Here is a 24,676-nt window from a genome sequence, read left to right as displayed (position 1 = left end):
GCATGCGCAGTGTCGGCCGGGGTTATCAACCTGGGGTACCACCGTGTTCAGACACTAGAGGGCCTCATAACACAACAAATAGAGACACTGAGGGCAGACGACAGAGCTGTGACATCTCCGCTCGCTTTGAGAAGTGACAAGTGGAGGATGCTCACAGATTCTGCTTGGGTTTTCAAGACAGTAACACTGGGCTACAGGCTCCAATTCGCTGTCACCCCCCCTCACTTCTCGGGCATTCTGTATTCACAGGCCCGGGGAGAGTCGGCCCATATTCTAGAGCAAGAGATTTTCTCGCTGCTAGAAAAGAAGGCTATATCGATGATACCCGCCGAACAGAGTCAGAGCGGCTTTTATTCCAAGTATTTCCTCGTTCCCAAACGGGGAGGGAACGGAATTCGGCCTATACTAGATTTGAGAGCTCTGAACAAATATCTCAAAAGATACAAATTCAGAATGCTCACTCACACATCTCTGTTGCGTCTCGTGCGCCAAAACGACTGGTTCACATCAGTCGACCTGAAAGATGTGTATTTCCACATCCCAGTATATTACCCACACAGGAAATATCTGAGGTTCGCCTTTCAGGGTGTCTGTTACGAGTACAGAGTACTTCCCTTCGGTCTGTCTCTCAGCCCGTGAGTGTTTGTACGGTGTACGGAAGCCGCGATAGCCCCGTTAAGACAACAGGGTATTCGCTTGACAACTTATCTGGACAATTGGCTCCTTCTCACACAGTCGGAGCAAGAGGCTATTACGCAGACACATATCCTCGTAAAACACCTGCTCGACCTGGGTTTTGTAATAAACACAGAAAAGAGCATGTTGTCTCCAGCCCAGACTGTACTCTTCCTGGGCCTACGCCTGAATTCGAGGGTCCTTTACAGCCCGCTTGTCAGCAGAGAGAGTGAAAGCCTTCAGGGCTTGCCTCGCTCATTTCCAGCCACGCAAATATGTTCTCTTCAGATCATGTCTGCGGTTGTTGGGGCTCATGGCGTCAACCATTCTGGTGGTACGACTGGGACGCTTACACATGAGGGAGTTTCAGCGCTGGGTAGCTGCCCTCAGATTGGACCCCGTGTGTCATGGCGCGCGGAGAGTGATGGTCACTATGAAATGCGTAATGGCTCTGCGCCACTGGCTACACCCGACTTTACGGTACGGGGCGTGCCTATGGGTGCTGTCCTATCGCGGAAGGTTGTCACCACAGGCGCATGTCTGACGTGCTGGGGGGGTATATACGAAGGTCGACCTGTGAGGGGTCTCTGGAGCAGAGACCTCCAACGGTCACACATAAATTATCTGGAGCTTTTAGCGGTGTTCCTCACCCTGAAACGCTTTCTGCCTTTTCTCAGAGGACATGTCCTCGTGAGGACAGACAACACGACCACAATATCGTATATAAACCACCAAGGGGCTCTGCGTTCTCTCCAGTTACACATGCCGGCACGCAAACTGATCTTATGGAGCTGCGGACGTCTCCTCTCTCTGAGAGCGACGCACGTACCAGGAGTGATGAACCTCGGGGCGCATCTGCTGTCCAGAGGTGCACCACTATATGCAGACTGGACTCTACATCCAATGATTGTGAGTCAGCTGTGGGTGCGTTACGGCCGAGCCGCGGTAGATCTGTTTAATTGTATGTTATGATGGGTTACAAGGAATAAACCTTTTGTCAACGTTTACTCTGACTCTCTCATAATTATTGGTTGTACGTTATTGTCTCCAGGTCCCCTAGACCTTAGTGGGGACGTAACAGCATCAAAAGAAAATGCTCAATGTTAGCTGTTCTTTTCAATGCGCGATTTAAACGCACCGTTAGGCGTGGACGCGCTCGCGCACGTTTGGCCTCCCGTCCTTCTGTACGCGTTCCCACCCCTGGCTGGCTAGCTGGCGGAGATATATCAGCTGCTGTGCGGGCAGCCGTGGCAGCTCCCACTACGCAGGGACATACTGTCTCAGGCGGGGGGGGGGGGGGCGATCTTTCACCCACACCCAGAGCGCTTGGCACTATGGGCCTGGCCTGTGAGTGGTACAATCTGAATACAGTGGGTCTCCCTCAGAAGGTGATTACACTATTCAGAGTGCAAGAGCTTCCTCCACCAGGTCTCTTTACGACTGTAAGTGGAGGGTGTTTGAGGAGTGGTGCGTTCAAGAAGGACACATCTCTTTTCAATGTCCTGTCGGGGAGATTCTATCATTTCTACAGGACCTGATTGATAAACACAGAGCTTTCTCTACGATCAAAGTGTACCTGGCTGCTATTGATGCATGCCATGTGGGCTTTGAGGGAAAGACGGCTAGCCAACATCCTTTGGTCTGCCGTTTTATGAAAGGGGCTCGCAGGCTCCTCCCGGTTTCCAGGTCACTGGTGCCCTTATGGGACTTGGCATTGGTTTTAGATGGGCTCACTCGACCTCCATTTGAACCCCTGGAAGAAGCTGACATGAAACACCTGTCACTGAAGACAGTGCTGTTACTGGCTCTGGCATCTGCCAAGCGAGTCAGTGACATTCATGCGCTCTCTGTACATCCTTCATGCACTCAGTTTGCCCCGGAGCAAACGAGAGTGTTGCTGAAGCCCAACCCTGCCTTTATACCTAAGGTGGTTGGCTCATGTACCCCAATTGACATTGTGGCATTTCCTCCACCGCTGTGTTCCTCTGAGGAACAACGGCCGAATTTGCTGTGTCCAGTTCGTGCTTTACGCATCTATATGGACAGGTCAAAAGAGTTTTGTTGTAATGACCAACTCCTGGGCTAACCCTCAGAAGGGCAAGCCCGTTACCAGGCAACGGCTCTCCCACTGGATTGTGGAAGCGATTGCTCTGGCTTATACGAGTCAGGGTTTGCAGGCACCAACGGGCCTGCGTGCTCATTCTACTCGTGGACTGGCTACATCCTGGGCTTTGTTCAAGGGTGTTTCCATCCAAGACATCTGTGCAGCAGCGAGCTGGTCCTCGCCGCTCACTTTTGTCCGCTTTTACAGGCTAGATATCTCTGCTCCAAGTGTGGCCCGCGCAGTGCTGGGTCCCGTGTTGAGACAGAGTTCTGCCTGTTAAGTTCTGGTTGTTTTTGGTGATTTTCGAGATAACATGTCTAGCAATACGGGAGTTTCAATATCCCATAGTGAGACATCGAACGGAGTGTTATGAATGAGAACTATAGGTTACTTACGTAACCCCAGCCTCAGAGTGACATGAAGTGAGATGTCTCACCAGATGGCCCTCCTTGCTAAGGCGAAGCGAGAAGAGGTGCTTATTTTGAATGACGCTGCGTCGTAGCGAAAGCTACTTAAAGGGTGGGTGGATTCCCTGACGTTGACGTCAAGATCACCAGCCAATCGGGATTGGCGTAATGAGATTGATGCTTCTGTTTGCATACGCGTTGAGGCGCATCCCATAGTGAGACATCTCACTTCATGTTACTCTGAGTCCTGGGGTTACGTAAGTAACCTATAGTTTCCAAACCGTACTTTGCCGTACAGATCAACACATGTCTGGGATGTTTTGCTTTACGCTGTGTGCGCTCCCGCGAGGTGCATGCACACACGGCATAACACCGCCCCCCCCCCCCCGTTGACAGTTCACGAGCGTGCTCTCTTGTGAACAGTTCAGACCCGACGGGTAATAAGGGATTATGACGGACATTTTACGATCCTGTCTGTCAAAATGACGGACAGCGAAAAAGTCTAACGCCACCTCAGTGGGATGGAGAGATATGCTTTGGCCATGGGTGACAGCAGTGGGTCAAACTGTGCATTGTCTCTCCACCACTTCAAAAACAATACAGTTTTTGCCAAGAAGGTGAGGCTTATTGACAGGGCGAGATATAAATATACTGTTGGTACTTGTCAATGTCTCTAGGTGTGTAAATGTAGCCCTGTAAATACGATGTCCTTTTGTGTTCTGTTGTTTTATGTTCATGTTGTAACCTACTTGCTGCCATGTTGGACAGGTCTCTCTTGAAAAAGAGATCGATGATCTCAATGGGACCACCTGGTTAAATAAAGGTTTAAAACAAAAAAAAGTGTTTAAAAAAAAAATATATTCTTTTAAAAATTAAAATTAAATCGCGGTAGATTTTGTCAGTCTCACGACGGTATTGGGACATTTATTTTCCGCGATATTCGGTATATCGTTACATCCCTACTGCTTTACCATTACTACACTGATTAAAGGACTATTGATAGTACTGTAATACTACAGGATGCATTATTCGGTTGTATGTATTACTTTTATAATCAATAATTTATACAGTTATTGATATAATTAAAATACCAACAATATGAAAAGAGAGCACACAGGGGACGATGCATCTCTGTCAAGGCTTTCACAATTAAAGCCCACACTAATAAGTTCAGTTTGATCAAAAATATTCTAGGAATAAAATAGATATTATCTTATTAAGATGTTAACGAAGGTTATATTGAACACTGTGGTTACATCACACTTGTTTTCCAAACTAAAATAGGGCAACCCTTTCAACTTTATCTCTACTCATTTTCCTGCAATTAATAAGGCCCAAATATAAGTTAAAGCACGGAGGGGGGTGAGGGGGGGGATACAGAGCCGGGTGTCATGGGCATTGCAATGTGGGTCATGCATCAGTGGTGCAAGCCAGCAAACAATCTGAGGAGGGAGATCCGAGCGCTGGTGATTTCATGCTTGTTGTTTGATGGAATAAATTACTTTATTTTTAGTGCCCCCGTTGAAGTGGTGCAGCAAACGAGTGGCTGCCAGCTGCAAATCCCCTTTGTTTACGCTTTACAACAAGTAACTGTCATGATGGCGAATTACATAGAGATCCACACACCACTGAATCCTGTGGTGTAATCCCTCACTAATGATGATGATGACAAGCCGTCTAATTGAGATGGGATGATTTGATCTGGGCTATTCAGAGATGAATAACGTACACAAGTAGAATTCTATACCTGGGTAATGAGAGTGAAAGGACCAAGTCTGGCCCTTGTGCTGCTTATGTTTCAGATATTTGTATTGAGAAGAAGCATGCAAGTGTAAGCAATAGTACTGACTTCTTTGGGGTGGAAATCATGCTTCTCTTTTTCAACATAGAAGACAAACGGAACAGCCAACAAGAAATAATACAGAAAAAACATAGCATGACAGGAATACCATACTTAATGATAGACATAGTGGGAAAGAACATACAAAATAGTATATATAATAAAAATAAATAAATAAACTTAAAGGGTGCAATTGAGCCCAGACTGCCCTTGTGCTGCTTATAATAGAAGATGTGTGTTTAATTATAATGGCCAAGGTTGCTACGGCTCATTTACACCCCTGATTGAAAGCATCACATGACACACTCTGCTGGTTCAGGTAACAACCCCAGGAAGTCACACGCGGTGACTCAAAGTCGATTGCATTACTATTAGCCTGCAACAAAAACAACTGAGGAAACATATCCATCGGTTTTGCACCCGTCGTAAACCGAGGTGTGGGTGGGGGAGCGAAATGGCTTGCTGGGCTCTGTCTAGATTGGTTTTAGATAACTATTGAAAATAAATGGCCATGGCTGTCACAGGATTTGCAGGCAATTGGATTTCTTCAAAAACAGATATTAGATCCAGAAGAGATTCAGTGTGACTGTGAGGGAATGAGATTTCAAAGCGCAATATAGCCGCAGTGGAGATCAATCCGCATTTCAAGACTTGGGATTTATTACAGACAAAAGAAACTCTTATATTTCATCAGAAGTTGCAATATATTGTATTTCTGCATCTGATGTCATGCGGTTTCACGTGCCTTTGTAGTATCAGGGATACTTTGCGCTTTGATTTGAGAGATTTCCATGTCTGGATTGGTATGGGAAATATTTCAAGACTGTCCTTAGATTTATTTATTTATTGCAACTTATATATATATCAATATTCAAATTGCTTTTATATAGATTATTCTACACTATTTCTATTTTATTGTATTTACTTGCACTATTTTATCAGTTGTATGTGTTGCACTGTGGGAGGAGCCTGTGACCTAAGCTTTTCATTGATAACTACACTGTAGCTATGTACGAATGACAATACAAGCCTTGAATCTTTAAATACTGCATTTCTGTTAATAAAAGTATCATGCTGGCAGAGTGCTTATGGTATTTAGAGCAGAAAACCAGTCCTAAAATCAAATATGGTCTGAGAATCCACTTCAAAGTCTGAAAAACTATGAAAGTATGAAATGGGAACTGTGTAGGAACCCTCTCGAGTGGCTGATGTTCTTTTATTCATGTTTTGTATGCAGAATTTATAATAAAAAGAGAGTCAGAGTCAATTTTCCGTCTGAGTCTTTCATGGAAAACCTTAAATGTACAAAGCAAAAAATGTCAGTCGATTTTTGCATAATAACACACATTATCCGGACATATCAAGTACTGAAAAGCCCAGTCACAGCTTCAAGCCTCTCTCATGGTGGCACTGCTGCTCCTCTGTTCCCAGCTGTGGGACTCCAGCAGCATCATATTCAAAAGCAGCGTATTTCATCCTGCAATCGGTTTGCTTATGCATATGGCAAGGTTGAGAGCAAAAAGCAAAGTTATGGCCTAGACCGACATGCAGTGCAGTTTACCTTGATGTACGAGGAGGGATTAAGAGTGCGAGCTAGCAGATGATACACTGCTCATGGTGTCCTTTGTTCTGCCTGTGTGTCCTGTGATTAAAAAGGATCTTTGTCTTATTCTTTCATTCATGTTATAAATTGGTTGCCGTTGGCTGCATTTGCTCATCTATCATCACGGATGCACTTATTTCAAGCGGGTTAATGGTGTTAGTGCATTTGAATAATGTTGTTTGTCTCTCTTTTTCTTGCAGAATCTCATACTGCACAGCAGATAAAACTCAGGATAAAGTCTTCGCATATGTCTCTCAGAGTCAGTTCAACGAGACCCTGGAGTGCCATGCGTTTCTCTGCCAAAAGAAGAAGATAGTAAGTGTGCCACAGTTGTGAATTTGTTATAAATACCTGTTTGTATAAAGCTATGTTTAGCTTGATGTACAGAAAACTCTTGGGCTTAAGCAGGTCTTCAAATCTGATTATTTAGGGAATTAGTTTCCAAGGTTCATTGGGTTTTGGGCAGCAGAGCATAAATGTAGCTAGTGTGTGGCTCCCTCTAGTGGCAGCACACCTTACAGCTCTTATACTGTTGGTCACACATATTTTGAGAAATTGATAAGATTAGAAATGGTATTGTCGTAGTAATAGTTCAGCTTATTATAACAAATGGTTACTTCTTACTCAAAGAAATCTATATATCACAGTAGATGGTTGAAATATCAGAGTAAAGATGTTATGGAAACATTTTAAGTGACACTTTATACTATGGTACCCATATGAACCATTTACTACACTCGTTTCGTATCAAACCCTTAATAAATGTCCTAGTAGTTGTGGTATGTGGTCATTCAGAATAATGCGTTAATATGTGTTTAACAAAGATTATATTAGATGTAATACTAATATGCTAGTATTTAGCAACTAATACATGGTTAATATTTGTACCATTTTATTACAAAGCATTTTATTGAGTCCTAACTAATGATTACATTTTATATTTCGCTATTTTTGTCTCATTACTGTGTTTTTTCCCATCTCTTGTCTCCAGGCTCAGGCTGTGACATTAACTGTAGCGCAGGCTTTTAAAGTAGCGCTTGATCTTTGGGAGATTGCTCAGGAAGGTGAGTTCACTGAACAGGAAGTAGTTACATTTTTACTTTATGTTTTAAGAAAAAATCATTCAATCAATCAAATGTTATTTATATAGCCCTGTGTCACAAAGTACGCATTTGTCTCAGGGGGCTTTACAATGTGTACAGCATACGACTCTATCAGACCTTTGGTACAATATGAGTTGAGATCATCTTTACTCATACGATGCACTATATGTAGTCCCTGTATTTAAATTAAGAATGCTGACAACCAAAAGTTAAAATATTATCACATTTAATTTCTATCACATAGCTGGATCATCTTGTTTTCTTCAGGTCAAGTTTTGAGTAGTGTTTTCTGTCTGCAGACAAAAGCAAGAAGGCCAGGACTTGCTGTTCTTGTGCAGCCAGCAAAGGGCAGACGCAGACAGCAGGCCCTCAGTGTGTTCCTTCTGGTACGTTCTCTTCATGTTTTCATTTCCCACTGGGCTTCTCTCTGTACATTACATCATTTTAACTGCAATAATCAAAAGGTTTCCTGAAGGTTAGGATTTAATTTCAGTGGCTTTCTATAAAGCATGGTTTTGTATTTGGGGAATAATCAACACACTATTTAATAGAGGGATTTGAGGGGAAAGTTTGGAAAAATACTGATTTGTTTTCTTTCAGAGTTTTAGATGAGAAAACACATGTTGGTTTATGACATCTAAAGCTAGAGCCAGTATGCAATTACCTTAGCTTAGCTTAGCATAGAGATGTGTTGTTTTTACTACAAACAATGCATGTAGCATTGAGGTAGAATTTCAATAAGGACTTGAACAAATTGCTGGAAGGTAAACATACTTTCCAGAGGCAAATGTGTAAGTGGCACTCTTCCTCCCATTTCCCAAGTTTTTCTTTAACAACAAGTCATACTCTCGTCATAGACATCCGTCCTCTGGAAAGCTAGCATATATTGTTACCAGTGAGAAAGGGTCAAGTCGAAGTGATAATGCTAACAGACACTACACAAGGTCAGCTCTACAGTAAGTGAGAAATAATCGGTGTGTGTTTCAAACCATTAACGTTAGCATACAAAAGATGCTGTTTAACAGATAAACTGATTACACATACAATTAGCATGTACTGTATGAAAATACTGCTGTTTCCCCAAAATATGTCTTCCAGTCTCTATCTGCCAGATGTGTTGGTGAACACTGTTTATACAGGCAAAGCTTCACTCACAAATAACACCTGGCTCTTACCAGCTCTCAAGAGCCGACGGCTTATTGTCCACACTGAGCTTACTGGGAGGTATGCATATTGTGGCAATGGAACAGGTTGGGTTTTCTACAGCTTTCTGCCTCCAATTGCTTTCCCATCATTCATCAATATGTTTGAGTGTCGCTCATTTGATTATAATATTGAATGTTATACAGACAGTCTTATTATTGGTTACATTCACTGCAGACTTTAGAATTGCAATCGGTAAGGCCAGGATGAATTGAGGTGTTGTAATTCCAGGAGATAAAGAAAAGGCAAGATGACTATCATCGATTTTTCCAATAAAAATAAACCATAATATATTGTCACTGAAATGAGAAGGCCATGAAATGCAGATCTAGAGTGAGAAAAGACCAGATTTATCGAGACTTAAGGCTTTTATAATCCTCGTAAACCCAACAGTATCTAGCAAACATGAATAAGTCAACGCTACTGTAGTCTGTTGCATAGTGACTTTAAATTGACCTTGTGTGCAAACCACGACGAGTCATTTTTAGCACACATTTAACTCCCGTCAATCAATTCCCACAGACACTTGGGATAATTCACCTAATGATCTGCCACTCACTACTCAGTAGAGTAAACCTTAAGTACTTCCCTATGGCCGTGACATTTATAAGCCACTCCTGAGGGGGTCAAAGTGTCTGCAAATGAGACCTAATCATCCATTCAGTATGTGGTTAGTTAAAGGCTGTCTGTCCAGCTCAATTCAAAGTAGCTCCACTTCCAGTAGCCCGAGGACAGAGAGAAAATGTGATGTGAAGCCTTAAGGATCACGGGAGTAGGTCGAGACAGAAAGACGTCTGAACGTTTTTCAGACTGTTTTAAATGCTGCCTGTTGCAGAGGAAGCTGTGAGCACCACAGGCTGGATCTGATGTTTTCCTGCAGAGTTAAAGAGACGGAACAAGCTGACAAGCGTCTTCTTCTTCTCTCTCTGCTGTATGTGTCCCGTCCCTTTCCCCTCTCATCTGTCCCCCTCTGTCTCACCTGTCCCCCTGACCCTCGGATCCAGAGCAACACAAGCCACTTGTGATGGAGGAGAAGCTCCGGAGGCCCTTCTTCCACGCGTCACTCAGCTCGCCCTCGCCTCGCAGTAACCCGACTCGAAGACGACCAATCAAACACGACTCTTGGGTAGGTCTCACCAAAACTGTTGATTGTGCCGAAAGCAGAGATTAAATCAGTTTTTATGGTTAGGCGGGATATTATCCAACTTTTTGTTACATGATAACAAGTCCAAGACAACAACTCAAGATGTTTAACCAACACTAGTACTGGCATTTTCCTGAGTTTTAAACCTATATAGCTCACTGCATAAAACTAATTTAGTATGGTTTTTAATTTGATAGCTTCCGTGATAAAACTTACCTTGATTTTGGGGCAGTTTCCTTGCTTCTGAATTTCCTTTTCCGAGACATCTAAGCAAAAAACAACAACAAATATCAACATAGTTAATTATGACAGATGACTCGATCAGAATAAAGATGGTTCTGGAAATACAGTCTGTTTGCAAAAATGCCCTATACATTAGGCCAGTACAGTGATATACGTCACCTTAGCATTATACTGTATCAATGCCATGTTGTGTACATGAATTATTCCAACTCATTGATACATGTGATGGACTGACATTGATACAATGAACTTGTCTAAGGGTGCTTAGCTGTGGACTATGAACTAATTCTTCCACAACGTTTCTTATCCTTAAAGATGGGACTGTTTTAAGTAGATAAGTTAGCAACAATCAGAGCGTAAAGGTAATGTGTAAATAATTTGAAATCGTCATGCTACAGAAGCTGCCAGTTTCCTGGTGTTTACTTGCATTTTCTGAACACTAGGTGGCAGCATATTCATGATGATGTCTCTGCAGGCTGATCTCATGCAGTATAACATATTTGCCTCACCCAACTTTATTCTAATACTCTCCTCTCTAATGTTGTGCTTTTTTATAATTCCTTCATGTTTGCATTGTTTCTGGTTATAATGAATATCATTTCAAGTCCTAATTTGACAAAGTTATATTTATTTTATCATAAGAAAAATGAATCGCTTTTAAATAGGTTTGATCACTTGCTTACAGAGAACCAACAATCTATCCCTTCCAAATGTTTCCAGACTTTCCCCGTATGTAAAGTCATCCAATATTGCCATACAGTCACGGTGATTGTAACATAAGTAAACATGAAACATCTGAAATATGCAATATTTAATTATTTAGCTCTTAATTAGTGTGTGTCTCACTCAGAGGAAATGAGTTGTGACAGCAGCTGACTCAGCAGGATTGTCATTTGAAGTAATGTATGTGTTTATTGATTGTTATTGTTCATGTCCCAACAGGATGTTGACGATGGACTCGATGATCCGTTTTCAAGGTAACCTTATTCATAATACTTAGAGTCAACAGAGCACTGAGGGATATATAATTGTATTTAGGAAAGGAGACGGGATTGTTCTCGAGCAACAAATACTCCCCATAAAACCAAATGTATGAAACCATTGTTATGTTGATTTACGTTCCGAACATCACCTCTTTATACTGTGGAGCTATTTTAAAGGATGACGGTTGCATTGAAGGTGACGGTCAGCTGTCAGTCACCTTTCGGACTCTTTTGAATAAGAAAACCTTCAAGTGACATGTTGACTGACATGTATAAACACACGGAAAGGCAACACACATGCAACAGTCTAATTTTCACAGGTAACTCCTTACAAAAAGAGGCATTGCATCTATGTCGTAGACGTAGAAAGAATAAATATTTTAAATAGATTGGTGTTTGATACATATTTTACGACTCGAGATTGACTGGTGAGGTGTTGAACATGATGTCAGTTTTGAGGCATTTGGTAAGATTGTATAAAATGAACCTATATAAATGATCTGCTGTAAGCAAGACGGGTCAAAACTCAACACCTGTACTTATTTGTTGTGTCTTAAATCAGAGCTGAATAAAAGCAAGGCACTTTCAGAGCTAAGCAGCTGTCGGCTCTAAATCGAAATAAATGATCATTTCAAGTAGTTGGAGATAACTTGATCCACTACCTTGGAAGTGTTACGTTGAAGCATCTCAATAAAACAGCCTGACTCCTGTAACTCTGTAAGACATTCACTTTACTGAAAATCATTACAAGCATTAATTGAGGGCAGTTAATTAGTTTGATTAGCTTTGATACCGTATTATAAATAACTGCACAACAATGCCTGTGAATAGACTAGTGTTGGCTCTGTCACACACTACAGTGATTGAGTGTGTAACGAGGCAGCAGTCTGCACTCCTGTGAGATCTCTGCAGCCCTTGAAGCCTGGCAGACAACAAAAGTGACTTTCCTTTCCTCTCCTGCCAACGTGATTGTCACCTGACGAAGCTGTCAGGAGCACGGAGACTGAAGCCAGGAAGGGCGCTCCACAGTGCACCAGCATTTCATCTCTGAACAAAGATTACAATGCCACACCCTTTGTTGTACTTTCTTTGAGAGTGTGGCGGTCTGTGAAATTGCAGTGAGACACCTGCTCGGTGGGTGTAGCCCAGAAAACACTGTAAGCATGATATGATGTAACACTTCATCATGCATGTAGTCACTGTGACATACATCGTATAATATGCCTCAAAAACGGTTTGAAACCAGCCAAACGGGTCAGTGGTATCTGAGCCCTCGGCATAGATTTTCATATCCTCATATAACCAGCTGATCTGTGTGTATGTGTCCTGCAGTACTGTATTATCACGACAAGAGCAGCAAAGGGAATGGGGCCTCACTCTTTAAAGGGATTGCAACTCATTACATGGTGTTGCCTGCGGCTAAAAGATGTGTTTGCTGTGTTAAAGCATGACACACTTGAAGCCAAATGGGTAAATATTATATACAGAAGTGAATGTAGAAGCTGTCTGCGTGTGGAAGGAGATCAGCAGAGAGGAGGAAATACTGACCTCGAGTGTGGATGTCAAATGTGGGGAGGTGGAACACTTAGATCTTAATCTGACATCCTAGAGAGGAAGGTTTGGCGGGGCACAAAAGGAGGATAAGATCTGACCTGAGAGCTGGAGGACTGTGGGAAACTTCTGTTGCAATGGAAATCAGGACTCAGAGAGACACGGGAGGAGCAGGAATTCTGAATGTCAAACACTGGGATTTATTGAGAGATCCAACGGCTGGGAGAGATTACACAGCATAGTCACATTTTCATGTCGACCACCTTGCAATCTCTGAAGACATAGCTCAAATACATGGTCTGTATATCCATAAGGAGTGGCCTATTTCCCCGCCTCTGGTAATCAACACCAGACCCTAAAAACAAAGACATCTCTATATGCAACTCTGCATGTGCCTTTAAACCCCTCACCCACAGGAAAGCAGAAGACCTCTTTGACCTTTGTCCTCCTCTCGTTACAGACAGAGCACAGACAAGAAGAACTGAGAATCTTAAAATACAAAGAGATATCCTTAAAATATTCTCTCACAGTTACCCTGTCTCAAGGAACCTTAAGGAGCCTTGACAGATGTGCATCCTGCCCTGTGTGCTCTCTCTGAATGTCATATTGTTTGTTAACTTTCAGGGATCACTTTTGTATGTACTGTCATGGTTTCAATGCACCTCATTTTATGTGCATCATCAACGTGTGTGGCAACAATCCCAAACGAGCTTTGACGCTTGGCTCAGGTGGAGAAGCTGGCGATTTGATAACAGCAAATTGTGCCAAGGAAATAGATTAGGAAACAGATTTAACAAACCATTGATCGTGCATTTTGAAGAGATGAACACATAATGGCCTCATCTCTCCACACACATCTACTGCCTCACATTAATACATAGAAACAAACCATCTCAGCGTTTGACGGTTGACTTTTCTACAGGACATCTGCATCTACAACTGATTGGTTCCCAACTGTTCTGACATGTTAAGAGCTTTGTGTAGCTTATAACATTAAACAATCCCAATAGGAGTTGGCACACATTGGATAATATACAAATACTTTTTTTGTTATCCTTAAGGTTTGGTGTGTTTGCTATCTCTCCTGTGTATAAAACCACCATCACATGACATATTGAGCCACTTTCTTACTTACATCTGAATCTGTGAATAGAAAATGGCATTAAGGGTTAACTGGTTGATCTGTGGTTTCCATTCCACTTAAATGTCTTTATTCCAAGTAGCAGCACAGAGTCAACGGGTCGCATGCAGTCTTCTACTGATGCAGCCCTACCAACCTCAGAAGAAGCATTGACTGATTAGCTCCAGAACCGGTCAGGGTTTAGGCCTCTGTGAAAAGAAATCCAACTTCAAGTGAAGCCTCGTTGCTTATAACCTGAGCAATGTGTCTTGACACCAGCTTCAGTTCAAATGGGTTTATTAAATGGTTTCATTTGTATTTGAGATTTTTTAAATTAATAGTGACCTTGGAGTTAAATGAGCAGCTGTTGGCTTGGTACTGATGTAGCTAAATATGTTGACCTCATCAAAATGAGGTTCTTTTTTATTGCTGTTGCAATTTTAAGTTTTTCTGAGTGTGTCTTTAAAATGATGTATGGTTTTGCCTTTGCATCACATGGCGTGCACGTGAACATGAGGTAGTGTCGCTGTCCGTTCTGTAAACTGTATCTAGTTCAAACTGCATACATTCTCAGCATTTCTACATATATTACCCTTTGCTATTGACTCACATAGTCATGGTTTTCTTTTTCTACCTGGCATGCAGCCACATGGAAGTCGAGGAGATGGACACCGGTAAGTGACGGCATGTGACTTATATGCTCGGTACTGCATGTTGCCGTACATGTAGAATACCCCTCATTTCTGCACAGGACTCTTCCACTTTTGCTCTGTACAAACATTAGTATTAAGCACATCATTAAATCAGTAGCTCATCTTAAAAGGTCACTGTGATGTCAAGCATTCTTGTGATATGTTGAAAACGAAAAAATAAATACCAGTTTCCCTGTGAAATTGGCGAGTTTTTGAGAAACAAACAAGCAGCTAGCCCTCGTCTTATTAATGGAGGAGACCACCGTTTTTATTTTTGGTTAACTTGAAACTCATTATTCTTGAAGTCACTGATGATTGAGAACAAATGTCTTTCTCGCTTCGGGTTTGCCTTTGTGTGTTCAATTATTGCACACAAATTCATAAAAGCTTTTCAAATATGAAAACTGTATACACTTCTCTCACACTATCATTAGCCAAACTACGTTGATTAGTGCAAAGCAGACTGGAGTATTCCCTGAAATAAGCAAAAGTACTAAATCCTGAATCAATTATGAGTCCTGACATAAAATTAGATTCACAACCGAAAGACAGATATTTCAATTTTAGAATCTTGTGTTTTGTTTCTTGAAAATAAGTGATTAAGAGTTATCCATACCAACATTTTGTCTTAGCATTTATCTTTTCCATCAGAAACAGAAATCCTCTCATGGCTCTGTATGTTTGCCCTCCCGCTCCTTCCCAGTCATTCCTGTCATTTTACATCGTATCCCTTCTTCTCTCCGTTTTTAGCCTCTGCTTACCCGGTCAACCCTCATGACAAAGAAATATTCACTGCCTCTGACCTCTGTGGCAATCTTTTCTTCTGTCTTTCCGTCTCTGTCAGACTGGCCGAGTCCTGCTCCCAACCCGTCTCTGACCATGCAGATCTGAGTCCCTGGGAAGTCTACAACCACAATTTGTTAACCATCTGCAACAATGAGTTTGAATAACTGGCTAAAGCTGCCCAATGTACAGCACCACCGAAACATGACAGTGAATTCAGACCCCCCAGGCCTGGAGACCAACAACAAACCCCAAACAGACAAAACCATATCACGCATTGATTTCCTCTGGCTGCTGCAGAGAGGGCAGAATGGATACCTTGATATTAGAAACTGCTCTGAATGTATGTGTGCCAGTACACACTCCACTCGGACATATTCAGCCATACTCTAACTGCTATGACAGGCACAACGTGCAACACAGCACTGCAAGATGAGTCATCACACAGACGGAAGAGACCAACAATGGAGTCTCTTTATATTCCAAATATATAAAAACAAACAAAAGCGTTGTGTACATACAATGAGACTGTCACCTCTTTCTGAAATGTGAAATGTCATGTAAAGACAAAGAAGCATCTACAGTAGGATCCACCTTGGAAATTACCATATTTGAAAGAAGCATACATGTGATGTTTAGAGAATGGGGTACAGTGTTTATTGCCAACAAATCCCAATGTAAATGTTTATTTTAAGGCCCAAAAGTCCCTAAATAAGTACTGCCTACTTTCTGTATCCAATGGCGTTAACCTCATCTCTCTCTCATGGTCGTGGCCCCAAAAACACTGCTCCGGAAGGTTGGAGATCTGCTCCTCACCATCGATGGCGGCTCCATCCACCCTTCCCCTGAGGTTCGCAGCCTGGGCGTCACTCTGGACTCTAGCCTCACCTTCAACTCCCACATCAGGTCTACCTTCAAAACTGCTTTCTTTCACCTACGAAACATCTCCAGACTCCGGCCCTCTCTCCCCGACCCCGTTGCAGAAACATTAATTCATACCTTCATCTCCTCTCGTCTGGACTACTGCAATGGAGTTCTGTTCGGGGTCACCAGCAAAGCCCTGGACAGGCTCCAGTACGTCCAGAACTCTGCAGCCAGGCTCCTCACCCACACTAAACCCTGGCAACACATCACCCCCACCCTCATCCACCTTCACTGGCTCCCGGTCAAGTCACGCATCCAGTACAAACTCCTCCTGCTAACCTACAAATCTCTCCACTCCCTAGCCCCTCCATACATCTCTGACCTCCTTCAGCCCTACACCCCCTCTCGTCACCTGCGGTCCTCTGACAAAGGGCTGCTCTCCATCCAGCGCTCCAAGCTAAAAACATTTGGCAACAGAGCCTTCAGTGTCGCAGCCCCCACCCTCTGGAATTCTCTGCCCTCTGCAATCAGGAATGCAGACACTCTGGACACCTTTAAAAAACACCTCAAACATCATCTGTTCACTCAGGCCTTCGGCCTCAACTAAATTATAGTCACTTATTTCCTGCTATTGCTCTGTATGTCTATTATTACCTTTTGTTTTGTTACTTCTCACTGTAAAGCGTCCTTGGGTTTCGTGAAAGGCGCTATATAAATTTAAATTATTATTATTATTATTATCTCTTGGCTTTCTTGATTTAGTTTGTTATGCAGCAAGTGATCCGGTGGGGGTTATCTCAAATAATAAAAACAATATCAAACAATAGAAAAATTAATGATCTGACGACAGCATTCATTTTCATGTTTTCATCCACCAGGTGCCTTGTGCCCAAAACAGGAATTGGGTATTTTGATAACAAAGCGAACAATCACCATGGAAACTGAGTAACTTAATCTGCTGAAGAAGGCCATGAGATGTTGATAAAAGCTTTGGAAGCTCAGGAGTGAAGCTTCAAACTCAAGCAAACGAATAAACCAAATTCAGATAAAAATGTGAGCAGCAGAGGCAGAGATTTTCTCACCTGCACTCTCTTTTATCGGACAAGCTCCAATAACAATGGATTCTACATTTCCCATAAACCCATTGACAACTTGAAGGAATATTTTATTAGACATCCACATATTCCAAACTCAACTCCACTGATTTGTGAAAATAACAAAGTAGATAACTCTGATTACGTATTATGACATCAGGTTACTTTTGCAGTATATTAAACCACACGACACAACATACAGTTTCCACAGACTCGGCTATTCATAACAAGCAAGCTATACTGCCATGCCCCTCTTAGAGAACCTCATCTTTGTCTGATTTAGAAATATGAAATACATTTAAAAAATACACATAGGATGACCCTCCTTTTGTGAGAAATGTGTATGATTCAGTAATCAAATTGAGTAACCCTTGTGCTGCTTTCTGTGAACAATGTTAATAGATAGTTTGCAAATATCACAATCGTGTTCCACTCAAATCAACGGCAGACTTGTCTCACAGAAACCAACTGACATTCCTCTAACACTCTACTTCAATGCTGTCTTATATGAATATGACTTTTATAATGTAATGAATAGTTTACAATACATTACATCAGTCATTTGCCACTGTACATAGAGATGGTGTTACAGAATAGCGATGATTGGAGGTTCTGAGGACGAGCGTATGGCGAGGCCAACTATTTACTAGAGTAAAGAAACATATTTCCATATGCTGTATTTTTTCAATGTCAGAGTAATTTATGTAAGCATATTGTATCATCACAAAGGAAGTAGGATGAATAGATTCAGGGCTTCATGTTGTTTTCAAAAGGTAATTATCACTCTTGTTGTTGCTTGTATGTTTTGCATTAGATTAGACAATTTATACAAATGTAATCACATGTTTCTTTTTATCACTGCAGCAATATTTTTTAAATATAGTCCTTCTCTCAAAGTAATCACCTGTTGCATTGATCGGCACAGTTAACATCTGCCTCTGTTAGCTGTAATCTGTGCCACACGACACGTCTTTGTCCCTAACCTCATCATAGAACAATTATTGCTCTCTTTAGACGCGGCAAATTATTTATATCCGCTGCTTGGATGACGTTTTGCTGTCGTGAGGATATTATATTGTGCCCCAGCCTGGCTGAAGTGGTCCTTCTCTCTGTATTCAGGGCATCATCACTGTTGTCATGACACCCGCTGCGGAATAATTGGATGGCATCAGGTTACGCCATGAAGCTTAATTGCATTGTTTCATTCCTGACTGGCTGAAATGCAGCCTCCAATGTATCTTTAAAAAAAGAACTCCATACCATATGATAAATAACCTCAGTAGTGACTAAAAAATGCAGCATCGTTATTTCACCTTGCAGTTGAACATCTTTCCTCTTGAGTGGAAGTGATTTTCCCAACATTTCCCCACCGTTTCAGCTCCGTCATTGACTTCACTCATTGATTAACGCGTGGCTGTTTCAGTTTCTGCTGATTCAGTGCTTTTGAGTGATATTCAGAGATGGGCTGTTGTCCAGCACCCTTCGGACACGGAATTGGTTTCCAATAACGACATAAAACAGTACAAGTTTTGAGAAAAAATGCTTAATTAGCCAATGCAGAGACTTTTGTTATAACTATTGAATATACCTAGTCATTTTGATTGACTTTAAAACAAAAAAAGAAGTGTAAAATGATTTCACTTTGAAGGGAAGTCCCTTTGGGCTTTTTCTTTTAGTAGATTCATCTCTATAAATTGTATTTTGGCCAAACTTGATCTGCCTGATTTAAGAGCTTTATTTCCTGTGTCTAGGATTCTGTAGCTCACGTATCCCCTGTGAATCTTGAATGGATGCGGTGCTCTGGCACAGCCGAGCACTTTCCATGCGTGATGGGAGAAGGGGAGGTATCACATGCCAATTTGAGTCGGGGGTGCTCTGAATACAGATCAGTCCGCGAGGGTTTGAGGTCAGAAAACATTTGAGGCTTTCAGAGTTTTTCAGATAAGCTATTGTTGCCCAAAATAAGCATGATGTTTACAAGATGGGTTTACTTTTCAAATATGGTGCTTATTTTCTATCTATGCAATTAGTGGGTTTCCAACAGTGTTGTGATCGTAATAGCAATTTGTGTATAAACCACAAGCAGTTGATCTAAAATGTGTACAAAAGGTGTACAGCATTTGGAAACTGTTATGGTTTGTTACATATTTATGCATAATAAAATACTTTGTACAAACATTTAATAGCACTTATTTTTCTTATTGAATTAGACCATAAGTTTTGTTAAACTCTAAGCTTTTACTGTCATACCCAGTATAATTGCATGTATACACGTTGTCTTTCAGCACAATATAATAAGAAGTAACACATATCAACAAATAATCTTCAAGAAGAGCCAATTAAACCACAACAGCCCGCTGTGAAGACAAGCACTTTATTTATCCAGGCCCTTGTGCTGATCATTTCAGTAAACATTAGGCAAGGCATGTTTATTTATATAGCACCTTTCAGTACGCGGCAATTCAAAGTGCTTTACAAAATAAAATAAAATACATTTAAGAATAATTACAGTAAAAACACATTATATAATGGCCTTATAATGCAAAGATAATAAGATAAACACAACAGTTATACAATACATGAATAAAAAGCAAACTGCAGTGTGAATATGAGCAGTTCAATAAAAAGCAGCGGCAAAAAGACATGTTTTCAGTCTCGATTTGAAAATAGTAAGAGTTTCTGCGGACGTGCATGATTCAGGAAGTTTGTTCCAGATTGTCGGGGCATAATAGCTAAATGCTGCTTTTTCATGTTTTGTTCTTACTCTCGGACCAAGAGCAGACCCGTTCCAAAAGACCTGAGACACCTTGATGGTTCATAATTATGCAGGAGATCGTTTATATACACTGAACAAAAATATAAATGCAACACTTTTGTTTTTGCTCCCATTTTTCATGAGATGAACTCAAAGATCTAAAACATTTTCTATATACACAAAATAACCATTTCTCTCAAATATTGTTCACAAATCTGAAAAAATCTGTGATAGTGAGCACTTCCCCTTTGCCGAGATAATCCATCCCACCTCACAGGTGTGGCATATCAAGATGCTGATTAGACAGCATGATTATTGCACAGGTGTGCCTTAGGCTGGCCACAATAAAAGGCCACTCTGAAATGTTCAGTTTTATCACACAGCACAATGCCACAGATGTCGCAAGTTTTGAGGGAGCGTGCAATTAGCATGCTGACAGCAGGAATGTCCACCAGAGCTGAACATCCAGCATGTTCACCTCCAAGATCGTCTGAGACCAGCCACTCGGACAGCTGCTGCAACAATAGGTTTGCATAACCAAAGAATTTCTGCACAAACTGTCAGAAACCGTCTCAGGGAAGCTCATCTGCATGCTCGTCGTCCTCATCGGGGTCTCGACCTGACTCCGGTTCGTCGTCGTAACCGACTTGAGTGGGCAAATGCTCACATTGGATGGCGTCTGGCACGTTGGAGAGGTGTTCTCTTCACGGATGAATCCCGGTTTTCACTGTTCAGGGCAGATGGCAGACAGCATGTGTGGCGTCGTGTGGGTGAGCGGTTTTCTGATGTCAATGTTGTGAATCGAGTGGCCCATGGTGGTGGTGGGGTTATGGTATGGGCAGGCGTATGTTATGGACGACGAACACAGGTGCATTTTATTGATGGCATTGTGAATGCACAGAGATACCGTGACGAGATCCTGAGGCCCATTGTTGTGCCATTCATCCACGACCATCACCTCATGTTGCAGCATGATAATGCACGGCCCCATGTTGCAAGGATCTGTACACAATTCCTGGAGGCTGAAAACATCCCAGTTCTTGCATGGCCAGCATACTCACCGGACATGTCACCCATTGAGCATGTTTGGGATGCTCTGGATCGGCGTATACGACAGCGTGTTCCAGTTCCTGCCAATATCCAGCAACTTCGCACAGCCATTGAAGAGGAGTGGACCAACATTCCACAGGCCACAATCAACAACCTGATCAACTCTATGCGAAGGAGATGTGTTGCACTGTGTGAGGCAAATGGTGGTCACACCAGATACTGACTGGTTTTCGGACCCCCCCAGACCCCCCCAATAAAGCAAAACTGCACGTTTCAGAGTGGCCTTTTATTGTGGCCAGCCTAAGGCACACCTGTGCAATAATCATGCTGTCTAATCAGCATCTTTATATGCCACACCTGTGAGGTGGGATGGATTATCTCGGCAAAGGAGAAGTGCTCACTATCACAGATTTTTTCAGATTTGTGAACAATATTTGAGAGAAATTGTTATTTTGTGTAAAGAAAATGTTTTAGATCTTTGAGTTCATCTCATGAAAAATGGGAGCAAAAACAAAAGTGTTGCATTTATATTTGTGTTCAGTGTACTTTGGTCCTAAACCATTTAGTGATTTAAAACTAGCAATAGAACTTTAAAATCAATTGGAAATATCCAAACATTAAATTATAATCCATACTGCTTTTCTCTCAAACATGTCCGTGCTCTCTGAGGTCGATCCAAAGCGAGGACAGGCTCCTTCCTGTTGGCTGTCTGACGGACTAAATCCCATCGATTCATTCAGCGCACTGCCTATGATTGAAACGTAATAATGCATACCAGGTGAGAGCAACAATAGCTTCTCGTCTGTTTCCTCATAAATAAAAGAAATGTCCAAAAGAAGTTCATAATCTGGGAGATTCAATTTAAGATGCATCAATATTTGTTTAGCTGCACCTCTAACTTTTATTATCGTCATTTTTAAAAGAAGAAAAAAATGACAAAAAAGGAAAAGAAAAGAGAGAAGAAGAGGTGAGAAGGTTTATTTTGCAATTTTATCATGATAAATTCTTCCATTGTTGAGGGTAGTGTTTTACCAAGCTGGTATAAGGTGAATCAGCTTTGAATATACCAAAAGAAACAGTAATCCAGAACCTTTTCGGAAAGATAATCACACCGCCAATCGGATTCAACCATAAAAACATGATAAAGACAAAGAACCTGACACAGGAAGGTTTTTGGTCACTAGTACTATAGCAGAACTTTTCAGAATTTCCAAATGACAGTTATTATAGTATAATACTTTTAAAGACTCTAAAAATAAAGATTTATTGACATTTGTATTTATCTGGAACACTTCACAGAAGAGTTCAGAGAAGGGCTTTTATCCCATTTTGCAGCTGTTAAATCCAGTCCGAGGGAATTCGCGTGTGTGTTCTGTGAGACAGCAGAGTCCTCTGTTAGCACTTGTTTACTCTGATGATTGTTTGTAGAGGTATGCAAATATCATTTTAATTTCTAAAGACGTGGAGGCTGTATTACTGCTGGGTGCCTCTGATCTCATTACCAGACTGCAGCACCAGAGGGGGAAACATGAAGGCTTTCAGAACTAGCCTGGTATCTCTATCTGTAAAATACATTGTGGTAATGCAGAATCAAATATCTATTCATATAAGGTGTTAAAGAATACTTTAATATTTCCTTTTACATTAACCTGTGCACTTTTATTAACCTGTAGACGGGACGCTTGTGGAGCCTCTGCAGCACTCTGCCCTTAAAAACACTATACAGAAAACTAGATGTGATCACCCTGTCTGTGGGTCTGTGTGAAGGAGAGACCTGTCCTCAGGAGGGAGACCAGTTCAGAGAACTCACAGGAGACTGAGTAGCATCTTGGTGGCATTTCGTGATCTGCACTGACAACATGTGCTGCAATTGTGTGGAGCAACCATTACACATTTTTGGTTTAAAATGATTTCAATGGTGGGCTGCCATATAAGTCCCCTGGTAGAGCTGGCGGCCCATGTACAGTATAGGGACTCAGTTCCCGTGTGGAGGACCCTTTTTCGAATCCAGCCTGGAACCATGTACGCATGTCATCCCCTCTGTCTCCCCCTTCCAACACTGTCATCTCCAATATAGGCATCTGGCACAAAATAATCTTAAAAAAAATATATATATATGATTTTGATGTTGGCTTTGTTTTGATCAGTATACTAGAATGTAAAGCGGCCTTGGGTGCCTTGAAAGGCACTATACATATGTCATCTATTATTATTATTATTATTAATGACCGGGGAGAGGATTTGGCTATGACACAAGGTCGTCTGCTTCTCTCCACTTCTACTGTTTTTGGCTCTATTTTCTGATCTTTGACAGGTGTTAGCTCCCTGCTTGACTATCTGCAGCAGCCAGTCATCACTTGATCCTCATTTAAAGACATTCTTTGTAGTGTAATTTACTTAATCTTTTCTGATGTGCTTTTTTCTTACAAGGCACTCTGCAGTTAAAAACATTACAAGCAGAGTTCCAGCTACAGTATTCTCTATTATCTTCTCTGATATTGTTCATAATTCAACAGATTCTATTTCAGGAGTTTTAACGTTGGGGCTGATATGAACGGCAAGTCAACTGGTTTCTGTAACAATGTCTAATTTGTCCGTGGTGTCCTGGGTCCGGCGAAGGAACAGCTCATTTACTATTCATAACTGTGTCATTAATTGATAATTGGCTACCATTTTGCAATGACTAATTCTCTACCGATAAGGTGTTCCACACTGCTCTAATGGCTTCATTTATGTCGGTAATGGTTGTAGCATTTGACCTTCAACAAACCTTTAACCTCTGAATAACCCAGGAATCATTATCAGTAATAGGTTGTTTTTAAAGTGAATTTCAAAACGTGTCTTGCTTGTATTCTCATGTCAGGCTTTCTTGTTCTCCTTTATAAGGTAGAAGCAAGATTCACATGGAGGGCAGAGAGGCTGCTTACAGTATATTGCTGCACAGGGACCAGTGCAGTGCAGTAATGAAAGTAGACTCCTGTGACAAACCTATATTTATAAATAAATTTATTTATAGATACAGATTCTTCCGTCTCTGAATAACATCTATATAAAGCTTATCTCAGCCACAACAACAGCCCGTAAATCACCTGAGCAAACTAATGGGAAGAAGACGGCAGCACTGCACTGAGACAAAGTTGAGGGAGGAGAATGGGAGGGTGTAGAATATTATCTATTAATCCCCCGCAAGGCTGTAATCACTTTCTATTTTAGTTTGAGCTGTATTCTTAGGTACTTCTTTCTAATTGCATTTTATGATTAAGGAGTTTAAAGGACAGATGGTTGGCGTATTGAAATTGTTCCGCAGAAAATCTTGTCTCGTAACTTCTGCTTCATTTTGGATGAATGTTGTTGGTGGTAAAACTGACATTTGAGTTATTAATGGGGGTTGTATTATTGAGTAAATAGAAACAGTAGCTTTCTGTGTATTTGTTATCAACAAGACTCATTTAATCTTTTGAC

The 24,676-nt window shown here is 41.5% G+C and overlaps 1 protein-coding gene across 2 annotated transcripts in view; it reads left to right on the top strand.

The window, feature by feature from the left end:
- LOC117439534 (low density lipoprotein receptor adapter protein 1) overlaps positions 1 to 15,717 on the top strand; it is a 54,669-nt gene extending 38,952 nt beyond the window's left edge. The window contains exons 4-10 of one of the 2 annotated variants that reach the window (XM_034075461.2): positions 6,830 to 6,944; positions 7,621 to 7,693; positions 8,032 to 8,118; positions 9,940 to 10,061; positions 11,265 to 11,299; positions 14,622 to 14,650; positions 15,513 to 15,638. In XM_034075461.2, coding sequence (XP_033931352.1) covers positions 6,830 to 6,944; positions 7,621 to 7,693; positions 8,032 to 8,118; positions 9,940 to 10,061; positions 11,265 to 11,299; positions 14,622 to 14,650; positions 15,513 to 15,559 — 508 coding nt within the window. In that variant the 3' untranslated portion in view covers positions 15,560 to 15,638. Of the gene's footprint in view, positions 1 to 6,829; positions 6,945 to 7,620; positions 7,694 to 8,031; positions 8,119 to 9,939; positions 10,062 to 11,264; positions 11,300 to 14,621; positions 14,651 to 15,512 lie in introns of both variants that reach the window. The other variant, XM_034075460.2, reaches the window with a different exon arrangement.
- The last annotated feature ends 8,959 nt before the right edge of the window (positions 15,718 to 24,676 follow it).

The sequence above is a fragment of the Pseudochaenichthys georgianus genome, chromosome 24, assembly GCF_902827115.2.
Source record: "Pseudochaenichthys georgianus chromosome 24, fPseGeo1.2, whole genome shotgun sequence".
NCBI lineage: Eukaryota > Metazoa > Chordata > Actinopteri > Perciformes > Channichthyidae > Pseudochaenichthys > Pseudochaenichthys georgianus.
This window is presented reverse-complemented; position numbering and strand designations above follow the sequence as displayed.